The following is a 24989-nucleotide window of genomic DNA, read 5'->3' as shown; positions in this document are numbered from 1 at the left end:
TATCCCGAACTAGCAATTCCATGTCTTTTGAGTGTGCCCATTATTTTGAAATATAACTGGTGTGTTATTTTGACGTCTCTGTAAATCTCATTCCACGAGGGCTAAGGGGCATTTCGAAATTACCTTGAAATAAGCTATGCAACCTGCGTAGCCCAAATTAAGTAGCTTATTTTGAGGGAAGAGTGCAGTATAGATGCACACTGAGTATCAGGACCAAATCTTACTTTGCTTCCGTTATTATGACTAAACACCTTGCAGGAGTAAAGTGAGCAGGATTTAGCTTCTTGAGAAGTCTTTGTATATATAACATATTGCTTGAAGTTTGATTTTCTGTGCTCTTGTCCCTCCATCTTTTCCCTATCTTGGCATGTGTACTCTCACTGGGAACACCAGGTCTATGCCTGCTTTTGCAGCCATAGCCAACACTCTTGCCTGGCAGGCTCATGAATACTTGTCCCCGCTTGGGTTTGCTGGCATCTGTCTCAAAGAGGGTAGCCTGTGCCAGCCAGCAGTCTATTAGCCCTGTCAAATATTGTGACTCTCTGGTGAATAGCACAATACGTAAAGCTGGCAACACTGGAGTAGCTAAGCCTACAAATAATTACTCCATTTGCAATTGTTTACTTCTCTACGTGCAAAGGCTGAAAAAATTCTGACATGCACAAAAGGATAAATGTTAATCTGTTCTGTGCCTTTGTGCCAATTACCTTTCTTCCATGATTTCTCTAATAGCTGCCACATTAGGACCGGCTCCTAGATGGGTATAGAAAGGACCTTCGTCTTTTTCAATAATTTGTTCTGTTTAAAATAAAAGAGAGGTTATTGCCTTAAAGCGTCATTATTCAATGGAAGAAATTGCATTGCAAAGCTTACCCACTGCTAGCCAGGCAGGACCCTGTTATCAATTTTGGGGGCCAAATTTCACACATATATGCCTACGGTAGGCCCACAAATTATGTCAAAATGTTTCTGTAAAACATGCATTTACATATGTATATTAAGACTATGTAAGCCGAGTCCTTTGATTTCCTTATTTCACTTCTACAAAGTGATTTTGCTAAGTGTGGCAGGGAGAAACAAGAAACCAGTTTTGTATTCCTCCTTGCAATATGGTGATGTAGTACTTTCCCCTCCTCCACAACCTCATGTCAGTTTCCTTGAGATTCAACTCAAAACATTTGAGAAAGGGAGAAAGGTTATCTTTGTATTTGTAGAGAATATTATTTTGAACTTTATACCCTGGGGCGGGTGGGGGTGGTGGAGGGAGCGAGAGAGAGAGAAAATGTATATGTATAAATCAGGGAGGACACAATAAAACTATTTACCGTCACAACGAAGAACTGTACATTTTGTCTCAATCCAACACAGCAGAGAATCCAGAAAAAAAGACTTCAGAATGTACCCCTAGTAAGAGGCAGCATGGAGACTCATTTCTCCCAACAAAATAGTGCATGGCAAAGTGGAAAGGAGCAGCATGCCAGCTACTACACTTCTGTTCTCCCTGCAGCGCCAGTCCTGCTCTGGGCAACCGTGGTCTTGCCTCTTTGCAATGAGGAGAGCAGAGATGGAGCAGTCCCTGTGCTTCCGTAGGCACCGCAGTTGAAATTCTGCTTGGTCCTGACACTGTTTATTACCCAGGGAGTGAAAGGAAGAAGGCACCTATGGAAGGGTCAATGCAAAATCCAACCCTCTGTTTTTAGGCAAGCCTTACTTAGTGAAACTCTCAGTAATAGACTGTGTGTCTGAGTTAAAATCAAGCGAGTATCTCAGGTTTTGAGACAGCTTTCCTACAAGCAGTATCTCCCCCCCTTGACTTAAATCATACTGCATCAAATTAAATTATGCATCTGATCTTTTTATCCAATGTGTTTGAATAATACAGGCCTGCTTCTCAATAAAACTGGATACAAAGAGATAAACAGACTGAAGAATCTACTTTTTATTAGATTTGTATGCTATACGTTGACGTGCTAGCACACAAAACCAGACAGATAACTGCTTTGTAACAAACCTAGGGCAGTGGTCTATTTTTAGTGTAAAAAACTAGTGCTGCTGGAAAGAAACTGAAATGCTCCCTTGCTAATGGCTGGCATTCTCACAAATCAACCCAAAATAAAACCAGCCAACCAACCCCCCAAAAACTTTGAAAGCTGTCTTCCTAATTGTGAATTAACAATGTGTTTTTAGTATATTTCTTGTCACTTACCAACACAACTGCATGATGGGAAATCATACTGGGTTTTGACAGGTGTGTCCAATAAATTTTTTACAGGAGTATCCAATAACTTGGAAGGTGACTCTAAAAAATTATTGAGAACAGATCCAGCTGTTCTTTTCGTTGGGGTTTTCTCAGCTGAAGGAATTGCATGGTGATCTAAGGCTGAAGCGTGGCTCTCAAATTCTGCAGCAGTCGAATTTCTTGATAGGATTGTGATGGGGCCTGCTGTTTCAACCTTCACATGCTTAGGTGATTTGATAGTAAGAGCTTTGTGATCAAACAGTGATTTGACCTGAATTTGTTTCAGTTGCTGTTCCATTGTCTCAATGATACTCTTTTGTTGCAGGTTCTCACAACCGAAGTGCTGATTCTCTTGTTTAATTATTTTTTTCCACGTTTTGTTTTCCAGCTGTCCAGTTGATAGATGCATGCAGACATTAGACTTTGAGCCAGCCTCAACTTTTATAGGCTTGCGCATTACACTGGCACAAATTTCAGGTTTGGGTTGTTGGTGCATATGCTGCTCTTGCTTTTGTAAGAGATGCCACCTGAGAGCAGCATGGTTTTGAAAATCTTTGTGGGTCTGAGACAGAGGGTGACATCCTCTCTGGTCTTGTGGGAGAGCATGTTGGCTGTGGGGTAAGTACCTTTGCTGAATTGGTGTAGCTTGCTGACCAGGAAGATCTTGTTTCAAATTCCCACCACATCGTTCAGGTTGTTGGAGGGGTAGCTGCATAGCGGAAGCCTGCTGAGTTTGGTGCTCTTGTTCTTGAAAGCGATGCTGCACATCTTGCTTAGGGGCCATGCTATTTGGGTAATATTGCATATATTGTAAGTCTTGCCTTTTCTTTAGTCCCAAGAGTTCAGCACTTATGGTGTTTTCCTTCTTCTCAGAAACCAAGTGCACATGGCCAGGACGCTGTAGATGAGTATTTGTTTTCAGGATCTGATTGTAAAGGGAAGTTTTATTGTTGATACTTTGTTCCTGCTCTAGTCCGAGCTGAGGGGTAGGAGGGAACTCAGTTGTTTTTATACATGTAGTCTCTGTTTGAAAACGTTCTTCTGGTTTAAACTGAGCGTAGGATACCCCATCTAGTCGCTGTTCATTGTTGCTTTGGAGTTGGGAAAAGGGCTGAGACAGTTCTTTGCTTTTCATTTGCAGGGCTGGCTGGGGATGGTGGTTTGGGGTTAACTGCTGTGGACTGCGTGACACTTGTGTCTGCTGTGCCGGTTTCTGCAACATTTGTTGTAAAATGTTTGAATGTACGAATTGTTCCTTCTCTGTTGCCTGGAGATTCAAGTGCTGCTGTTTTAACAGGGTCCCCAAAGACTGCTCAGTTTGCTGTTCTTGTCTGGCTTGGAAATGAAGCTGCTGCACATGGTGTTGCTGCACATGGGCCTTCACTAGAGACTTCATCTCTGTGAGCTGTGGCTGGGGAGAGTGCTTCTGGATTTGCAGCTGCTGCTCAGCTATAGGATGGAGCTGCCGTTGGGGTGCCTCACTTTTGTACAGCTGAGGCATTGGTTCCTGTTGTATTGTTTTCTCACTATGGGGCTGTCCTGAAGGCCCTTTTAATGCATCAGGATTCCCAGGATACTGGTCTGAATGCACCTGTTCCATTGGATTTGCTTGGAACTGAAGAATTGACCTCAGTAAAGCCTCATTGGGCTTCTGAGGGGGGTCTCTGTGGCGAAAATGAGTGGAAATTAATTCTATCCAACCTGGCGTTGGATAATGTTGGGTCGGCTGCTTCACTTGGTCTTTTCCTTTGTCAGGAAGAGTCGCCTGGTTTTTTTGTCCCAGGAGCAGCTGAGAGTTTCGCAGCAACTCTCCATGTCTCCCAGCTACCTGCAGATCTTGGATGTGAGGCTCTGACGTTGGCTTTGTTTCTTCTGTGCATTGCTGAATGGAGGTCATTGTGGCAGTTGGCAGATCACTTTCACCGCCATCCTGTTGTGACACCTCAGGCTTCTGTGGAAGCTTCGGTTGAGGCTTAGGTTGTTGCTGGGCAAGGCCAGGACTCTTGGTCACCCGTCCCTCCTGCTGCCCTTCATTCTTCACTTCTCTGGGGAGATTTTCAACATTTCTGTGGTCACAGGGGTGATGCCCTTCTGTAACCCCAATGGACAGAGTGCTGTTCATTACTGGATCTGGAGGAGGAGGAGCAGAAGCAGGGGGAGGGGTGAAGGAATCCTTACTGAACATTGAGTTGTGTTTAAAAAAAGCACCATTTTTTTCTGCTTGCTCTGTTTCCAGGCTATTGTTTTGAGCTTGCAGATTACTGCTGGAACTTAGAGCGAGATCTTGGTTGGGTAGCTGTCCCATGTGTCTCTGAACGCTCCTATTTCCGATGGCTAACTGGTGTGTATCATAGCCAGTGTTTTGCTGCTGTCGTTCCGATTTTTGAAGTGAATAGCTACCTGGTAATACAGGTGGTTTACTGGAGTCTCCCATATTGTAGACCTCAGTAGCCACTACAGCTGGCACTTGAGGCAGCTCAGAGTTTGAGGTCTGTGGGGAAATGATCTGCCCTGAGGTATGGGATGAATGTGTTGTCATATAGGACAACTCATTAGTAGCCTGACTGTTAATGGCATTTATGTGAGATGTGTTTTTCTGCATTGCAATGGAAACATGGTCTGGATAATATTGAGACAGTGTTTTTTCCAGGAGTTCACCACTCATGTTTTCCATGGAAGAGGCAGAAACTGTAGCACCATTAGGCATTGGCACCGCCTTGTTCTTAAGTAGTAAGACAATGTCCTTGTTGTGGCAAGTCATATTTTCTCTCTCTTGCTCATTCTGAATCTGGAGATCTTCAGGATTTTCTGAACCATCACAGTTTCCTCTTGAAGACTGTGTAACATCAGAAGCTGCATTTTCTTGTCCAGTAAAACTCACAGATTTCTTCTCACTGCATGAATTGGAGACGGTTGTTTTTCCATTTTTTTCTTCTGGTTCATCTTGTTCACCATTGACCTCTTCATCTTGTTTAATTTTCTTGTTCTGATGAAGACCGTATAGAGAAGGCTCACTAAAAGTGCGTTTTATCCCACCATTTTGCATATACTTGGAATACACTCTCTTTTCCTGTAGGAGATCAGGGCTGGTACGGTTATTTGGGTTTCCCTTCACATGAGGTATTCCATAGTTGTTCTTTAAAAGTAGCCACTTATGGTCACCATTTACTTCAGCATGGGTTCTCTCTGTCAATGGACTTCCATTCTGCAGCTTCACCGTCAAGGGCTCCACATGGCAAACATGAGAAGGATGTGGTATTAAAAATGGACTCAATCTATTGCCATCAACATGGGTGGTTCTATCCTGTTCCATCTGGCCTGCTCCGGGGCCATCCACAAGGCTGCCCTTTTAACGTATCTGAAAGAGAAAAAGGGAGGGAAAAAAAGTCTAAGTTTGTTTTTATTTGCTACACATCAATCACTGACCAGGTACAATATTTGAGCATCTGTCCTACTGACTTATCTAGGCACAATCTGCCAGTTTACAGTTGTTTCTGCCTGTTTACTAAAAATCAGTGTTTTCTGAGGTTGTTTCCAAAAGCATTGGAATTTGGTATTATAAAATATGATGTATTGTTAAAAATTAAGGGTGAAACTTCAATTGGAACGATATCAGTTTGGGCTGGAACATGTGAAGCTGATGGTGGTAGCAAGCAGAGTGAAACTGAACCAGGCAATGTTTTTGTAAAAGGACTTCCTTTTAAAATGGTTCAACAATGCTTGATTTTGTTAACCTGAGACCACTTTGTTCATGTTTTAATTTGACGTGCATTCTAAACTTCAGCACATGATCAGTTAAAGTGTGTTTTCAAACTTGATAAGAACATTTTCGGTACAGAGTTAAGTTCCTAACAATGGATGTGCAGGGGAGAAACTCAGATTGGTATATAAAAGGGCATGCAAAATTAAACTAGGGATGAGAAAATGCTGTTCAAACAGAAAGATATTTATCTTAACACTAAATCTCTTGCATGATTAATGATCATTTTTAATGAAAATATAAGTATTTACTGCTTGCATACTTTTTGCCTGTGCTTTTCTGTAATGATTTTTCTTCCAAGGAAGGTGGAAAATCATGCAGAAACTGTAGTTCCCAGACTTAGAGCTAATCCTGTTATTTGATTATAGTATGCCAAGCCTCTCTTGTCTGACTTGAAGGATTAGTGCCACCAAGCTTGCCAGTTAGAGAGGCTTCCCTGCCCCTTTACTCGTCAGCTGTTGGATAAGGTCGTTTAATTTTGGTTTGCCAAAGATCTTACCCTTCGCAAAAGACATGTATGAGAAAACAAAACGAAAGCTGACTACTCTCCACTGGCATCCCTACACTCATTCATTATTACTACAGTACTAACATCCCTATGATGCATTTATTTAAGGGGAAAAAATTAAAATCACGTTACATACTCATATGGAGCTGGCTGTATTTTCTTGACATTCTGAATGCCACCTATGAACATGCCTTTAGAATTGTTTTTCTTTGTTGTTTGAGCAGCAAAAGCCTAAAATCTGTTTGTCTTGGATTTAAGTTGGGCCATTGGAAATTCTTCTCTTAAATAAAAACGGTAAAGATTATATTTATTCATTGGATAAATTTGCTGCCAGAGTGTTGTGAACAAATTCCACCTAACAATTGTCTAACTCTGTGTAGGCAGATCAACTGAAGGTTCATAAGCCAGTAAAATGTAGAGAAAGCTATTGTCGCACCCTCCATAATTTGTTCTTTGTGGTTTTATCCTTCACCAACACCACCATCCTAAATGACAGAAGACAAATGGACAGAGCACCAGTCAGATGTTAGAAGGATTTCTTATCGGAAAAGTTAGGAAAATAAGTCAACTGAAACATAATGTGCTAAAGGTACAAATGAGACTGAGATAAAAATTTTGACTCGGGTAAATCTTTGCAATGAAGACTTACCTCTAGTTTGCATAGAAAGGGAATAAGAGAGGCTCTTTATTATTAATTCATAGTTACTTGGACTGCTACGCAAGCCTGAGCATCACAAGTGGCTGATATTACCGCTCCACAGAGAGAACTATTACATTTGAAAATTTCTCGTATCACAGTAGATTTGCCTCCAAGAGCACAAGACAGGATTATTTATCCTTCTTTAATTTTTTTTACAATATCAAATTACACCCTAATTTATACGATGTGCACTGAATTCCAGGGTATTATTGCCTTACTAATCTCAAGTGAGTAATAGAATTCAGAAACGCTCTTTAAGTAAGAATTGCTCTTGGGGCCATGTAAAATTACTATAAGAAGAATTGATAGCACTATATAAGATTACTGGGAATCTCTTTCTGTTCAGGGTGTTGACTTCAAAACAGGGACAATCGAAGCATCAGAGGTGCAGTCAGAACTAGACAGCTAGATATATACTACCCACACCCCCTCATGTATTCTTAAATGTGCTTTTAATCTTTAAAACACTTTTTTTCCATGTTCTTGGATTATTCTTTACACCACAAAAATATGCTATGGTCACATTGCTTCCCAAACCCTGCCTCTAGCGAAGTGACTTTTTATAAAGCAATTTGAAAAACAAACTAGAGATGGAGAAGATTAGTTATGGCATCTAGTCTGTCCTTGTAACAAAGCAGGATTGTTTGGTGTACAATCTATATTCCAGAATCTTATCCTTTAAGCTGACCAGGTGATAAGGCATTGGAGCCTATTCCATAGCATAATAGAAATACAGGCAGTCCCCGGGTTACGTACAAGATAGGGACTGTAGGTTTGTTCTTAACAGCGGCTAAATCTGGACGCCAGTTCTGACTTACATGCAGATTCAACTTAAGAACCCCTGGCATCCCCAAGTCAGCTGCTGCTGAAACTGATCAGCAGCTGATTCCAGGAAGCCCGGGGCAGGGGCTTTCTGTAGTCAGCCACTGGTCAGTTTCAGCAGTGGCTGACTTGGGGACGCCTGGGGCAGAGCAGCTGGGGTGCTGCTGGGTTGGTCCAGTAGCGCCGCCGCTCCTCGGCGCTACTGGACCAACCCAGCAGCACCCAAGCCGCTCTGCCCCAGGCGTCCTGATTCAGCCACTGCTGAAACTGACCAGCAGTGGCTGAATCAGGACGCCTGGGGCAGAGCAGCTGGGGTACTGCCGGGTTGGTCCAGTAGTGCCCAGAGCGGCGCTACGGGACCAACCGGCAGTGCCCCAGCTGCTGTACCACAGGCATCTGGAGCAAAGCCGCGAAGCACGGGGGCAGCAGGACAGGCCAAATGTGCCGTGGCTGTCCTGCTGCCCTCGGGCTCCGCGGCTTTGCTCTGCTTTGCTCCCCGTCTCCCTGGTCTGCTGGAGACCAGGGAGACGGGCCCCGTTTGTAACTGCGGATCCGACATAAGTCGGATCCGCATAACTCGGGGACCGCCTGTAGTTATTACACGGGCAAATCAGGGGAAATTTATAAGTTCCTCTCGTTCCATATAGTTCTTTAAAGTAGAAATGCAAAGTCAAGAATGCTGCAGAAATACAATCCCTCTCAGTGGGTTTTGAGAAACAGATTTTCACCCTAACTAAAATTGAAATTACTTCCATTTCCCTATCTGGTCTCTTCTGATACATTAGCTTGCAGCAGAACAACAACTCGGTGAAAGGCGAGTGTGTAAGCTGCTAAAACACATAGTATTCTGAGCAAAAGACAAAAAATCAGTAATTAACACTGCACAATCAGATTATTTTTTATTTTTATCAAAGCAAGGCATTAGTCTATGTGACTGAGCTGTGGGAATCCTCTCCATGGTCCTCAAAACAAATCAGTATTTTTACGCGGGTGGTTGGATTCTGCTTTATCAAAGAGGGTAAAATTTAACTCTTCCTAAAAGTTTTCAACAGCTCTTTTTGCTTTGGGTTTTATTGTTGGATAAAAGAGCCTTACTACTTTAGGAGTGTGTGTCCTATATATAAGCTCAGCATGCAAACCTCTGTTCAAAGTGTGCCTACTCCTCAGGAGGGAAACTCATGATCCTTGAAAGCCACGTGTTTCCTTCCTTACTATATGTCAAAAATATACGCACTCTTCACAGGCTTCGCAAAAGCCTCACGCTACAAACCAACTAATCCCTTGGATTCTGATTGGCTCCAGCATAAAAGGAGGTGGTAGAAGGCATTCCAAAGCAAGATTAAAACATTTGACTCTTGAAAGCCTAGTATGAACTGATTGGTTTAAAAAGCCTCACCTCCTTTCTTCAGAATAACTGTAGATTGGGGTTATTTTGCATTATTCTTGATGCCCCGTGTCTAAACTCAAAATCCTCCAGAGTCTCATCTTATTACAAACCATAAAAGGTACTCAGACAAATTCCAGTCATTTTTTGTAATGCAATTTAAAGTTAGGAAAAACCAAGCAATGATATCAAGTATCAGAGGGGTAGCCGTGTTAGTCTGAATCTGCAAAAGCGACGAGGAGCCCTGTGGCACCTTATAGACTAACTGAAGTGTAGGAGCATAAGCTTTCGTGGGCAAAGACCCACTTCGTCAGATGCATGTGATAATCAAGCAATGATAATAGCTCTAGTAGGGTACGTCTACACTACAACGTTAATTCGAACTAACTTAGTTCGAATTAGTTAATTCGAACTAAGCTAATTCGAACTAACGGATCCAGACTAAAAAACTAGTTCAAATTAGCGTTTTCCAATTCGAACTAGCATGTCCACATTAAGTGGACCTTGAACCAGGCTTAAGGATGGCCGGAAGCAGTGCCGGCAGGGCATCAGAGGAGGACTTAGAGCGTGGAGATGCTGTCTCAGGCTAGCCGAGGGCTGTGCTTAAAGGGTCCCGACCCCCACCCCGGACAGACAGTTCTCAGGGGTGCCCCGCTTGCAATGCAGTCCTGGCTTGGATTGCCCGGAGTACCCACACTGGGCACATCAGAGTACTCGGCCATCAGCCTGGCTGCACTTGCCGCAGGCTGCCATCTGGGAGAGGGGGCAATTGGGGGGCTGCAGGAGAGCTTCCACCCCCAGAAGCCCGCAGAGCCAGCCCAGTCCTTCCCATCGGGGGCTCGTACCCCATTCCTCCCTCACCTCCTTCCACTTACCCTTCCCTAGCCCCTCTTCTTGATGTACAAAATAAAGGACAATTGTGTTCAAAAATGGAATCTGTCTTTATTGAACAAAACTGGGGGAGACTGGGAAAAGGAGGTGGGAGAGGGGAAGAGAGAGGGTGGGAGAGGGGAGGGCAACTAAAATGATCAGGGGTTGGGAACAGGTCCCATATGAAGAGAGGCTAAAGAGACTGGGACTTTTCAGCTTAGAAAAGAGGAGACAGAGGGGGGACAGGATAGAGGTCTCTAAAAGCAGGAGTGGGGTGGAGAGGGTGCATAAAGAAAAGTTCTTCATTAGTTCCCATAATAGAGGGACTAGAGGACACCAAAGGAAAGGAATGGGTAGCAGGCTTCAAACTAGTAACAGAAAGTTCTTCTTCACAAAGCAAAGAGTCAACCTGTGGAACTCCTTGCTGCAGGGGGCTGTGAAGGCTACAACTGGAACAGAGTTTAAAGGGAAGTGAGATCAAGTCATGGAGGTTGGGTCCATGGAGTGGTATTAGCCAGGGGGTAGGAGTGGTGTCCCTGCCCAAGGTTTGTGGAAGGCTGGAGAGGGATGGCACGAGACAAATGGCTTGGTCACTGTCTTCAGTCCATCCCCTCCAGGGTCCCTAGGGTTGGCCGCTGTCGGCAGACAGGCTACTGGGCTAGATGGACCTTTGGTCTGACCCAGGACGGCCATTGTAAGCTCAGGGCTCAGGGTCGGGGGGTCTCAGTGGACCACCTTGATTTTCATGCACACCTGCTCCTGGGTGGCCAGGCTGGCAGCTCTCCTGCCCTAGCCGGCCACTTTCCTGTGCCTAGTGCGGAGGTCGTGGACGAGGTCCACGATGTCCGCACTAGCCCAGGCGGGTGCCCGCCTCTTGCGGTCCCGGGCAAGCTCCCGGGAGCCGCCAGCCTGGTTCCGGGAAGAGGGGGAGGGCTGGGGGGCATCGGGTGGGTGGCTCAATCCGTGCCAGGTGCAGGGTCTGCTGGCTGGGTGCTGGTAGGCTTGCACCTGGCAGGGGCACCGTAGCCAGCCCGTGCCCCTTTAAGGGGTCCGGGGCCGGGAGAGGGGCAGACGAGTTTCCCTGGTGTTGGCCAGAGTGGCCACCAGGGAAAGCTGGGGAGGGCTAGCCTCCCACTAGTTCGAATTAAGGGGCTACACACTAGCTAGTTCGAACAAGGCTTAATCCTCGTAAAATGAGGTTTTCCTAGTTCGAACTAAGCGCTCCGCTAGTTCGATTTAAATTCGAACTAGCGGAGCGCTAGTGTAGCGCCTATTAAAGTTAGTTCGAACTAACGTCCGTTAGTTCGAACTAACTTTGTCGTGTAGACATACCCGTATTTATTCCAGCTAGTAGTACATCATGCATGTGCTTTAAATGCTACCATTGACTCAAATTGTTCAGGACTGCAAAGTCTGGAGTCTGGTCTTTTTTACATTTGTGGTGGAGGAAGAAAGCTCACCTTTTATTAAAGGATAGTAGTTTATTTTTTTCCTCCTCCAGTTGTAACTGTTAGCCAATACACTTAGCAGCTCTCTCTATATTCTCCCCCTCCCCGGCCTTAACTTATTAGAAATTCAAGTCACATCAGCAGCATCTGTGAAACAATTACTGCATCTAGGACTGACTCTGCAGTCTAATCTATCATAATTATGACTGGTCTCTTTGAAGATGCCATGATGCATGACTTAAAAATAGCACATTACTGTGGAAATGGATCAGCATCTCACATTCCACCAAGCTGTAATTCTGCCCACCACTATTACCCTTCTTGAAGTACTCAGGGATGTACACATATTTCTTGCCACATACAGGGCACAAGGAATGAGAAGCCTATTATTTAGTTTTTGGTTTTTAAAAGATGCATAAGTGCGTCTTTAGAATGCACCTGCAATTTTCACAAGCACAGAAAACACAAGAATCACTCATGTACAATTTGCTAACAAAGAAACATTTTGGGGGGGGGGGGTCAAAAGTAATTTTAGTTGTGTCAGTTTGCTCCCTTTCAATAACTTCTCTATTTTGAGCCAATTCCCGAGGTTCATATTTTATTAACTATTTGTATTGTGCTGGTGTGCTAGCTAGGGGTTTTGTGAATGCAAAGGTGTTTGGCTGAGTAAACATCCAGGATCAAAGTTTAATCAGCCCCTGTACATGCATCTAGCACAGGAGGAGGAGGAAGAAACTGGAGTGAGTTCCACTCACTTTGGGTGCTTTTGCAAGGGCTGGCCAGAATTCCATTAGGAAGAATTGTGGCTATCCTCAGTTAGGATGTCCATGAATACTTGCTGTCTGAAGACGGGTGGTTCTTTAGTGCCTCCGTATCAACCAGAAACACAGCAGAGAACATACTGTATCTTCTCCCAAGGTGACTAGCCTAGACATTCATAGTGTATTTTTGCAGCTATACCTCTTTGGGCTTTGATCTCAAATTTAAATGAGGTTGGACTTCGTCAGATAGGAGAACACCAAATAAAAAGTCAAGGAACTACAGATGACAACAATGATGTGACAGTCCCCTCTACGTCATTACTAAATGCCTCAGCATGCTTCAGCATGATGCTTAGGGTCACTGTAGTGCTAGAAACTTTTGGATGAAACGGAGGTCCTAATGATTGCAAATTCCCATGGCAGTTTCTTCAAGAGAGGAGTATTTATCTAGGTTCCTTGGCCAAATTCCAGTTGAGTAATTAAATTTTGCCTACTTAAATTCCCCTACTGAATACAACAGTAGGCTCACTTCCTGATTTAACTTGTTTAATATTACTCTGCACAATTAAACAGTGGTCTGTCCCACCCTAGAAATGGCTGAACTTCCATGGTAGGTAACCTCATGCCTCTTGTTTATAAAGCACTTTGAGAGTCTTTTGGTTGAAAGAAGCTACAGAAGTAACAATTTATGAATTTCAACTAAGAAATAAATAAGCTCAAAATAGCCCTTCTCTGTAAACATCATAAACCATTACAAACTGTGGGCTAAATCCTGAAGTCTTTACTTGGGCAAAAACCTCTTGAAGCCAATGGGAGTTGTTTGCTGAACTGCACTGGGGCAAAAGCTAATGCCATTTTCAGAGGTCTGATAAGCTTATCCCTGAAGGTAATGCTGCCAAGCAGTCAAGCAGCCACAGTTTGAACTTCTGTGTGATCCTCAAGAATAGTTCTTGTACATCACAATGGATGATTGTAATCTATAAGCAAGGGCATGAATTATGCTAAATTCTATATCTGAGGAATTGACCACTGTTGCCTTACCAGATATACAACAGATGAAAAGGAGGTGCTTTAGACCAAAAGCACTTGCTGAAAATCCAGAAGCAATCTGATCCAAACTTATCAAGCAATAAAACTCTTTGAAAATTTCCCTGAATGAAATGTAGGCAGGCACCAGTCCCTCCTCACCCTCAAGATGACATCAACATACCCCAACCTACGACCATAATCCTTGACTTCTCTGGATTGAACATTTTCAACCAAGTTCCTGTCTCAGTCCAGCACATGGAAAAACAGATACATCACATCATCTATAAGCCTCATGCCATCCATATATTGATGATATTGCAGTGAAAAATCATCTGGCTATCTCCTCAGCAGTCTCACGTGCACAACAAACAAACTAGAACATAAGAATGGCCGTAATGGGTCAGACCAAAGGTCCATCTAGCTCAATATCCTGTCCTCTGATAGTGGCCAATGCCAGGCGCCCCAGAGGGAATAAACAGAACAGGTAATCATTAAGCAATCCATCCCCAGTTGCCTATCTCCAGCTTCTAGCAAACAGAGACTAGGGACACCATCTCTGCCCATCTTGTCTAATAGCAATTGATGGATCTATTCTCCATGAAATTATCTCTTTTCTGAACTCTTTTAAAGTCCTAGTCTTCACCACATCCTCTGGCAAGGAGTTCCACATGTTAACTGTGCAGTAGGAAAAAAAATCTGCAGAACCCCTGAGATTTTCATTGACTCCAATGGGCTTTGGAAGCCAAAATAATTAAAAATACCAACATTTATGTCTCTCATAGATGCAACAGAATGAATATACATACACAAACTCGCGATTCAGAGTATTCAGTCAATGGATTTCTAGGCCCCAAATCCCTTATGGACTATTAAAATTGATCTTATTGCCTTGTTCTGGATTTTGTATTTGTACCACTTATGTAGCAGACAACTTGTTAGGAACTATACATTCTGAGGAAGCACTAAGAAATAATTCATTCCTTCCCAAGAAAATGCTAAATTGTGTCTAGACCCTATTTCATAGTTTAAAGAAAAGTGGAACAGTTTAGCAAAACACAGTCTCTTGGAGCTGTACCCTCAGAAATGCAGAGAATATGTGAAACTTGAGGAATGACTCTCTCTCTTTTTTTTTTTTAGTACAAAAAAACACTTTATGAGCAAATATTTGGTATGGATGTTATCGTTTGAATACATGATGTTTTCATTTTCCGGAGATTATAATATAGATTGGAAAGGAGATTTTGGTCCTAAATCTTGATCTACCCAACACACTAGTTTAAGATGATCTGAGACATCCCTATTCTAAACAGCATACATCCCAAATTGTACACTAATTATAAGTCAAAAGAAGCAATTTTCAAGTTACATCAATATTTAACAAGAAGCCACAGTGTAAGTCCCTCAGGGCTGAAGCAACATGGAAACCTTGTTTCTGAGGTTAACGTTTGGTAATAGTATTTTATTTTTCCCTGTGCTGAAGCTCTGTTTTATTTTTATTTTTCTGGAAGATCATAAACTAAGACATTGTACTGATCCTAATCTAGAGTTAAAGTCATAGACACCGCAATGCTCCTATGGCTCGCTGAAAAATTTGAGTTCTCTCTTACATACAGCTTATTCCAGTACACACAACTTGTTTTATTGCCCTTTAAAACTCTGCAATAGTTAGTAGGAAACTGTCAGTGAGAAGGCAAATTGATATATTTCATGGCATGAAACATTTTGCTAAAATGTTTTTAGGAAAAAAGTTGGAAGGAGACAGGTGGCTGGCCTTTTTATAGAAACTCTGCCTTGGTGGTGAACCAGGAAAACAGTAGTCTTTATGGACAGGAAGTCTATTTAAAAATCTTAAAGTTAAGCTTTGCTCAAGCCACCGAATTACAGAGCAGCACAGACATTCAGCATTACTGTGTTGACAAAGGTTATCGGTTAGAATCCCAGAATGAGCTGACATTTTAGCTTTCCTTCAATTTCCTGTGTCAAAGAACATCTTTTCCCCATGTTAAAATGTTTCCTTTATGGCAAGATGCAGCATGAGGAGATGAAGAACTAACTAAAAGAGAAGAAAAATGGCAGACTGTGTTTTAACTCTAGTTAAGGCTTTGAGGCTCCAATAGCAGATCTTCATAATGGTGATATTTATACAGTGCTATAGGGAACTTCTATACTCCTCTTTGGCACTCCTTTAAAAATTTTTTAAAGCTTTGGAAACAGTCAGCCTTTCTTCATTCTGGCAGGCTACCACTCATTGGCAACTCAATTCAGCTCATAACCTTCCAGGACTTTCAATAGCCCACATGGATTTAAGAGAGTTTTAAACTGCTGAGGTACAAGTGAAAGACAATAAGATATTTGAGGATATTAGAGAAAGCATACGCCAAATGACAAATTAAAACAAAACACAATACCACAAACTTTTGTCAGTTTGCTTCATTTTCTGCTAAGGAATCACAACATGCTAATTCATTAAGGTACGTCTAAACAGGAGTGTTATTTTGGAATACCTAATATTATTCCAAAATAATATAGTCTTTGTGTCTACACAACAAGCATAATGTCGAAATAAAGTCGAGCTGGAGGACTTCTTACTCTGACTCCTGGAACACTTGTTTTACGAGGAGCAAGGGAAGTCAGAGGAAGAGAACTCTTCCCCAGACTTCCTGCTACGCAGACAATGCCAAAAACCGATATGGGCTATTTTGACGTAAGTTACGCAATTGATGTAGCTGAAGTTGCGTTGCTTATATCGGCTTTAGCCCTATTGTGTAGATATGCCCTAATCGATTATTTTCTGTCTCGATATGGAGAGTCTTTCGGTGCACAAATAAGCAGTGTAAATACAAAGCTCATAATTTTTAGGCAGTAATGCTATTTGTTTTAGTACAGTGGTTGTCTTTCCAGACTAGTGTACATCTTTCAGAAGTCTGATTTGTTTTGAGCACCCCAAGTTTTACCTCACTTAAAAATTACTTGCTTACACAATCAAATATAGATATACAAAAGCATCACAGTGCATTATTACAGGAAAATTGCATACTGTCGCATTTTTACCACGTAATGTTAAAATAAATAAATTAGAATATAAATATTGTGCTCACATTTCAGTGTATAGTGCAAAGAGCAGTATTAACAGGTCATTGTATGAAATTTTAGTTTGTACTGACTTTGCTGGAGCTTTTCATGTAGCATGGGCAATGATCTATATGAGTTAATGTACCTCCTGCAAGATCACTGGGTACCTCTGGGGAACATGTAACCCTGGTTGAGAACCACTGCTTTAGGACACTGAGGTCAATTTATATATATTTATTTGGCAGAGACTTGGGTGTTGTACTGAGTTTGATTATAATTCTTCTTGCTGAAAAGTCTGAATTTGGAGAAATACCTTGAATTTATCAAGTAATTTTTTAGTTGGAACAGTGGGGGGAAGCAACAAAACAATAATTAGAACTACTTGATATATGCATCCCTGTGTGCTTTTTCATGAAAGAGCAGTAGATGAACTGTGTTTTTTCTTATTTAAATATACAAATCCCTCCCTGCAAGGACCTTCTCGTGGTTGTAAGCACTGTGATAAGTGTTTGCAGGACTGGGCTTTCTGCTTGAAGTCTGAGAAATATGGTCTCCAGCTACAGTAAGATGTTAAAGGAATGGCTCGCGTGTATTAGTCAAATTCCAAGGAGAAGTGTGTGTGCATGCGTGCGCGGGCTTAAAGCTGTTGTGTTTCAGTCCTGAAAGAACTGTAATTGCAGTTTCATATCACAGCTGCTCCTTACCCTGCCAGCAGCAATCTTCAGGTTTTTGTGTTTTTAAAGGCAGGTGGGGACAGGGAGGAGGGTAGTCAGGCTTTAAACTCCAACACATACAACTGGATTTACTTAAAAAAACAAACAAAAAACCCCCCCAACCCTCACAACCTCCTGCAGTTGGTGATATAACCTTTATAGAGCCTTTGGGAAAAGGAACAGCTGCTTTTTCTTTAAGAAAAAAATAATGGAACAAAGGGGGAGGGGAGAGACATATCAGGATACAAAATGTGCAGGGTAGCCATTTAAACTGAAATGTATTCTGCTGTCAAATGCATAAAGGAACATTATATTTTGGGTTTCCTAAAAATATGATGGCCAGCCAGGTTGATTATGACAAAATGAGCTAATAATTTCACTGTGGGGGAAGGGGAAATTGACAACAAGAGCTAATCTGCTCATTATACCACCCAGCAGACAACCCATCATAAAACCCCCATCTAGCTCAAAACAAAGGTTTATAATTGACATGTAGTAAATCAGAAACATTTTTCAACCAGTATCTTAAAACATTCATGATAGGTACTGATGACTAAGAAAATGTTCTGGAAAGCTTGCTTTGCCTAAACATGGAAGACTAAAAATGAGAGAGATTTGCCTTAGAAACATGCAATTAACTTGCAGTAAAGTAGTACATGGGGAACCAAAGCAAATCAGATCAGCATCAACATTTTAATGGGGAAAATAATCTGTTTCACTGTGCACTTTAAAAGGCACAACTCTGCAAAGTGCTAAATGTTTTGCAGAAGTTATTATTTGTTTGCGAGGAGGCGCAGAGCAGCCCGGGACCTGTTGAGCCAGGCACTATACAAGCGTTAGAGAAAGGCCCTATAGAATGCTGAATCTCCTCGACTTCCCACTAAGTCCGAGGGTGGTGATCCTGCTGAGCTGCTTCCCAATGGGCGTAGCAACCTGCAGACTATACCCCTGAATTTAGAGTTTTAAGATTAGATCTGAGATCTCTAATTTCTGACCTTAAATGGAGGATGCTTAAAAAACGAGTGGTTGTACTGATTCATCTAGCCCAGTATCCTGTCTTCCGACAGTGGCCACAGCCAGGTGCTTTAGAGGAGATGAACAGAACAGGACAATTAAGGGTTCATCTAGACTATGCTCAAAAAATGAGGTTTTCACGGCTTTTCGAAAAAGGGGGGGCTTTGCTGAAAAAAAAACTACGTGTTTTCAAAAGTGAGATCAGAAAAAGATATGCAAATTCCCATGGACTTTGCAGATCCTCTTTTGACACTTTAGCATAGTCTAGATGAGCCCTTATTGAGTGATTGATCCATCCATCTTATCCAATCCCAGAATCTGACAACCAGAGCTTTAGGGACACCCACTCTAGGGCATTTCATCTCTGACCATTTTGGATAATATTGATGGATGGATATATCCGCCATGGACTTATCTAAAGGATAATGTCATTCAGGAAAATAATGAAAATGGAGGGACACGTTTCAATGAAAAGCAAAGGCTTTTGTGCCATTGCCAATTTTTTCTCTTCAGAACTTCTGGGGTCATTATCCAGAGATTCTTTTTTAACTTTTAAGGATGTGCTCAAATAATTTGGGGTCTTAATGAACACACCACCCTTACCTTACATAGTAGTAGCCCAATAGTTATCTACTAGGATCAAAGTCAGAGAGAACTCTATTTCTGTGACAAGCGGTGCATGCAGCACAGTTCTGTAGACCAGCTGTACAACAGAAGCATTGATATGCATTAAAAGATAAGTAGTATTCAGGTTTTCCTGACCCTGGACCCATACAAAAACACACGAAACTGTAAGAAACACTGAAGCAGTACAGCTGTAAGTTACACTGCTTGGATTTGGAAACATGAATGTTGAGCAGAGTAGTATATTTATAAGGAATGTACATTTAATACATCCCTACTAGTGTGCATGGCACTCTGCAGACAGATCAATGATAGTCCCACACCCTGCCCAAACAAGCGTAAATCTGCGCTGCAAATAGAGCATGTTCCTGGTTTGGTCTGTAGTGTATGGATCACAATGGCCCTGCCTTTATTGGTATGGTTAATTGAATTTGTTACAAACTTATCATAAGAGTGATTTCATATAGGGAAGTCCATTTGTATTTTTAAAAAATAAGATATCCTCATTGTGCACGCTTGAGGAGAGTAGGGAAAAAAATCTTGCACTGATTTTAAACAAATATGGTAGTCCAACTTTCTTTCATGGCTATTCGTTAGAGTCCAAAGAAGTTGACTATAAAACAGGTAGAGGTATCAGTCTTGTATCCTTTAGCACTTGTTTTCTATACCAAGTAACATAAAAAAGTACAGAGATGATTCAGGTTCTTTACAGTAATGGTCTAATTTTTCTCCTCAAGAACACAATAATCAAAATATATGAAATTCACTGGCAAGCAGGGGCGGATATAGGGCAGGGCGAACAGGGCGGCCACCCCGGGCCCCTCACTTCAAAAAGCCCCGCGCATGCACCATGGCAAAGGGGGGGCCCCGCGAAATTATGCTGCCCGGGGCCCCGCAAAACGGTCATCTGCCCCTGCTGGCAAGTACTATGTGGGCTGCATATTGCATGTGTACTGAATACCCATTTCTCTGCTGAACATAGGGTAACTTATTAAAATACCAAACTTCCCTAGACTGGTTCCTGTGTCGTGTGCTTGCAGGATTCACGTTTAAGGCCAAATCCTGCATTACTCATGTAGAATACCAACTGACTTCACATGGGTGAAATGGTCCTTAAGGATTCCCAAAATTGGGCCCCCTTTCAGGAAAGCAATGAAACATGTTCTTAAATCCCATTTGCTTCAAGTTAAACATGCTTACATGTTTTTCTAATCAGGGTCTTCGTTTTTAAATGCTCTTATCTTTAGCTCTTGCCACAGCCCTTTCCCCAAAACTACTTATCTTACTCTGACCCATGAAACCTCATTTGCAGACAATGGTTCCTTCTGAGGAAGAAGATATTTTCTCTTTTAATTGGTGCAGTAGTTCCTTGTTCCCTATTTGCTGTTTGTCATGGCAGAATACCACATTGCAAAAACAGAGCAACAGGAATAGCTAACTGCTTGAAACCCACACCCCCATAAACACTGAAATGTTCCATGACTTCGTGGGTTGGAAAACTTAAACGTTTACTGTGTGGAATAAGCTTCTGATTCAAACAGGGTTTGTTTTTTTGTTCAATGTCCTTACTTTTGAAAAGCCACACACAAAGGGAGCAACGTAAGTCCAATTGATATTCTTTTTGTAAACTTGATGGGGACTGATTTGCCTTGAATGGGTCTATCTAAAACATTCTTGAAAATTTAATTTTGTCTACAGCCATCTCTTGGTTCGATGGTAGCCAAGTTAGACACACACCTGGAATAGGGAGGGAGAAAGAATGGCCCTTTCCTCTCATTTCTGATTGGCCTAGTGGTTGAAAGCACTGGACTGGGATATATTAGTTCAATTTCTAGCTTTGCCACAGACTTCCTGTGTGAACCCAAGAAAGTCACACAGGGTCTGTCTATGCTGCAATTAAACACTTGTGGCTGGCTCGTGTCATCTGACTCAGGCTCGGGATGCAGGGCTATGAAATTGGAGTGCAGACATTTGGGCTTAAACTGGAGCTAGAGCTCTGAGATCATCCTCAGTTGTTTGTATGGACAGCTTTCAACGTGTATACACAGTGCTTAGCACAGTGAGGCTTTGCTCTTAGTGGAGGCCTCCAGGTGACATCATAATAAGCCAAACCAAGGAAGCAATGGAGAAAGAGGAGTAAAACCACCAATAAGTGTGTCCTTCCAGGCCTTCCATTGGAAATGCTTCTTACAACTGTGGAAAACAATAGACTAGGCCCATGTGCTCATACAAAAGCTGACTAATATCCATGGGAACTGGCACAGGTGGAAGGGTCTGCCCTGTGGATCAGAATACAGGTTTAGGGCCTTGGTTTCTGTTCGATCCAATAGGATACATTTTGTTTCTAGCCTTTTATTTTGTAATGAACACATACTTACCGGCCAAAGCAAACTGAGCAACATCCACTTTTCAGAATGATCTCCTTTTCTGTCTTGTAGTGCACCAGTTTAACCAGGCAAAAGGGAACCTTATCCTAGGCCTCTGATTTCTCGGCTTTATTTTATTTTATTTTAAAAAAGGTGTGTTTGAGCAACAGTTGGGCTATGTCTACACTCACGGCTTCTTGTGCGAGTAATATACAAATGAGGCTAAGCGTGGAATATCGCTGAGCCTCATTTGCATACCTAATGAGCCACCATTTTTTTCAGAAGAGGCTCTTGCGCAAGAAGGAGTGTCTACACTGCCCCTTCTTGCGCAAGAAAAACCCTCTTGCACAATGCTGTTCTTCCTCTCAAGTAATAGGTGTAACAGCATTGTGGAAGGGGGTTTTTCTTGCGCAAGAAGGGGCAGTGTAGACACTCCTTCTTGCACAAGAGCCTCTTCTGAAAAAAATGGTGGCTCATTAGGTATGCAAATGAGGCTCAGCGATATTCCACGCTTAGCCTCATTTGCATATTACTCGTGCAAGAAGCCGCGAGTGTAGACATAGCCCTAGTGTTTAACGAACTGTGGGTAGCTAAGCATGATGAGGTCGCACATACTGTAGATTCTGTCAGCTGAGCTCATTGAATCCCCCCAGGGGCTCCCTGCGTCTCTCAAATCCACCCCACATGCTCCCTGTGTGCCACCTCACATCCCCCTCCGTTTCGTGGCCTCCTTGCAACTCCCCCTCAGTATTGCCCTTCCAGAGGTTCTGTGTGTGTCTTACTTCCCTCCTGTCATGCCAGGGTCCACATTCTCTCTCCCACCCTCAAGGCCTGCAGCTTTGAGTGAATCTCTTTCTCTCCACACTAGGGACTCTGTGCCTCCCCATTCCCACCTCTCCACCATGGCAGCGACTCTGTGTATCCCTCCCCCAACATCCCAGTTTTCCCCCCACATGAGGTACACTATTCCAGGGTTCCCCCATCCCTCCTCTAGTGGCCAGGGCTATGTGTGCCCGCTCCTCTCCTTTCTTACCAATATCCCCATTCTCCCCTGCTCGAATCCAGGGGGGCTGTGTGTACCCACTTCCTGCTTTCCAGGACATGCCCCCATTTCTCTCCCCACCATTATGATTTATATGTCTATATATTCCATGCTTTTGGGAGGATGGGCAGATAAGAATTTTATGCTAGAGGGTGGTAATGAGGGGCCATTGACCAGTTATTGGATACAGAGACAGTTGCCGAGGGATTGAAGCTGTGGCTATGCTACACAGGGGCTGCATCTGTCCTCCATTTTCCTCCTTTCAGTGTTCTAATCTCCCCCCTTTGGCACAGTTAATGCTTGCATGTTGCTAGTTATTTTTGACATTCCCATAATGAAATGGAGAACTCAAAGGGTTTTACGGTTGCTGTAAACAGACAGTTCATGAAGTCTGAAGTTGCCGTAATGGCTTAGTTTGTATTTTGAGTGTTTTTAGCAGTTTATGAAAAGAATACTTTACATGTATACAGCACCTCTTGGCCCCATGCTGTCCAACACGCTACCCACTAGCCACGTGTCTATTTGGTTGAGTATGGCTAGTTGACTTGGACACTATGGCTGTTTGGCTGGTTGAGCGTGGCTAGTTCGCTATACCAGTAGCCACTGCTATAGTGGCTACTGCTTCAGAACTGGTTGGACACCATGGTCTTAGCCAAAGACCTCATAGCCTTTTACAAACATGCACATAACTTCAACCCTCTTCCGTGATGAGCATCATTTTAAAAATGTGGCAAACTGAGATGGGGAAAAGATTGTCGTGTCCTTCAGGTTACAAACAGAGTGCTGAGATGAGAACCCAGGAGCTCCATCTCCGTGTTCTTCTCTACTGATTCAACAATGCTCCTGCCTTAGCGTGGCAAGCATTGCTTCTAATCATTCAGAGTCTGCCAGAATGGCTGCTTACGTAACGCTGGGAAATACAGAAGGCGGGAGAGGAGGGCAGTACTGCATGCACAGGAAACATTTGCACTTCCTGAGGAAATACTATACTGTATGCCATTGTCAGGAATAAAGCATTGCACTAAAAAAATGAACATTATTCCTTCTCTACTCCAGCCAGCTTCAGATGACTAGCTTGCTACGAAGGGACCTTATCTATTGGGGGAATATAATGTCCTGTACCCAGACATCTTTTAAAGAAGAGAAAAACCTTAAATACTCTGCAAACTGGCACCTCATTGTGCCAGTAAAGCATCTCATGGGAGAGCCACTAGGTTCCATGCTGTATGCTCTGCCAGCGCGCCTGTGTGAACATGGCAGACACCCAGTAGGGCTCTGTGGGAGTTTTGCAGCCAGAGACTCAGCTGGATCAATAGACTTGCCCACTGTCTTGCTCACACCCCCTTTCTGGCTAGGTGCTGAGCCAACTCTCATAACCAATGCTTAAAGTTTAAACTATAGGGAAAACATGTAGGGAGTTGTGTGAACATCAGTGTTTTAATTTAAACAGAACTGAGATATAAGGGAGGGGGGGGCAAAAGCCAGAGACAGACCCTAAAAGACAAGTAGTACAGGGGGTCATCTCCTGCCTCCATAATAAGGCTCCATAATTAGCACAGTAACTGAGACTGCCGCTGTTATTGTGCCACTGCAACCTGTGTCACCCATGTAGGTTGCCCCAGTTGTGTCCACACGAAATGGTGTCATGAGGCAGAGATGCTGAAGTCAATTTGACCCAGAATCTTCGCGACGCATGGAGGTGCCACATAAATGATAGAGGAAATTTGAGAAGAAATAGGCTTGTACATTTGACGGTGCCTTTGTGCCCCTGTATTTCAACAGCTTGCCACACTCATCCTCTAGCCTTGCATTTCTTTAAAATGCAGGTGTTGCTTTGTAATTACAATAGACATCTCAGCGATGAATTAAAAATGTTTGTTGTCTTTATATAAACTTTAATATAAAGAGTTACCAGCTATACCTTCCATGGCTATGTGCCTACACTCATGCAGGTACATGCCTGAACCTTAGGGTATGTACCCTCTGTAGCGCTCTGAACATCCAAGCAGTGCCTCCCATCAACACTGCTTTTTTTTTTAGCAGTGTAAGGTCCCAATCTCTTTTTGTAGCCAGGACATGGCTCCTGCAGCACCTTGGAGGGGGGAAAGTCTCCCAAGGTAGGGGCCTCGTTGGAACCTTTCCTCACTACCTCCCCCCCACCAGAGCTTTTCACTGCAACATGTAGCTACATATCACAGTGTGGACACAGCCTGCTTTTCCCCTTAGTGTGTAGTTACACATACTTTACACATGACTGCCAATGCAGACAAGGCCTATATCAGAGTAGCGCGACACTTCTCAGCACTGATAAAACCTTATCCTTCATATTTGCACCAGAATACTTTTCTTCCATCTTATCTTCTTTACTTCTGAAGGTAGCCTCACTTGAATTACTCCTTTCCTGAATCACTAACTGCAGGATGTACAAGGCCAGAACACTAGGTCTAACTGTATCTGGAAAACCCTGCTCAATCCTGCAGTGAATTGGGGATACTGAATGGTTCTTTGAATTAATAGCATGCCCTGGGCACATGCCACCTTCCAACTAAAAGGGGACATTAAATAGTAAACTTTGGAAAATTATTTTTCTTATAGGCTACAAAAGTTAATACAAATTGACATTATTATTCATTTACA

General features: G+C 42.8%; 1 protein-coding gene across 1 annotated transcript in view; it reads right to left on the bottom strand.

Annotated features, from left to right (window-relative positions):
* TET2 (tet methylcytosine dioxygenase 2) overlaps positions 1–24989 on the bottom strand; it is an 87299-nt gene that overhangs the window by 19798 nt on the left and 42512 nt on the right. The window contains exons 2-3 of the mRNA XM_006119316.4: positions 2207–5597; positions 708–798 (exon numbers count right to left, since the gene is read on the bottom strand). Of these exons, the coding sequence (XP_006119378.2) occupies positions 708–798; positions 2207–5552 (3437 nt within the window). The 5' untranslated portion in view covers positions 5553–5597. The remainder of the gene's footprint in view (positions 1–707; positions 799–2206; positions 5598–24989) is intronic.

Source organism: Pelodiscus sinensis, chromosome 5, assembly GCF_049634645.1.
Source record: "Pelodiscus sinensis isolate JC-2024 chromosome 5, ASM4963464v1, whole genome shotgun sequence".
In the NCBI taxonomy this organism is placed as follows: domain Eukaryota; kingdom Metazoa; phylum Chordata; order Testudines; family Trionychidae; genus Pelodiscus; species Pelodiscus sinensis.
Note: the sequence above shows the minus strand (reverse complement) of the source record. Positions and strands in the feature narration are given on the sequence as shown.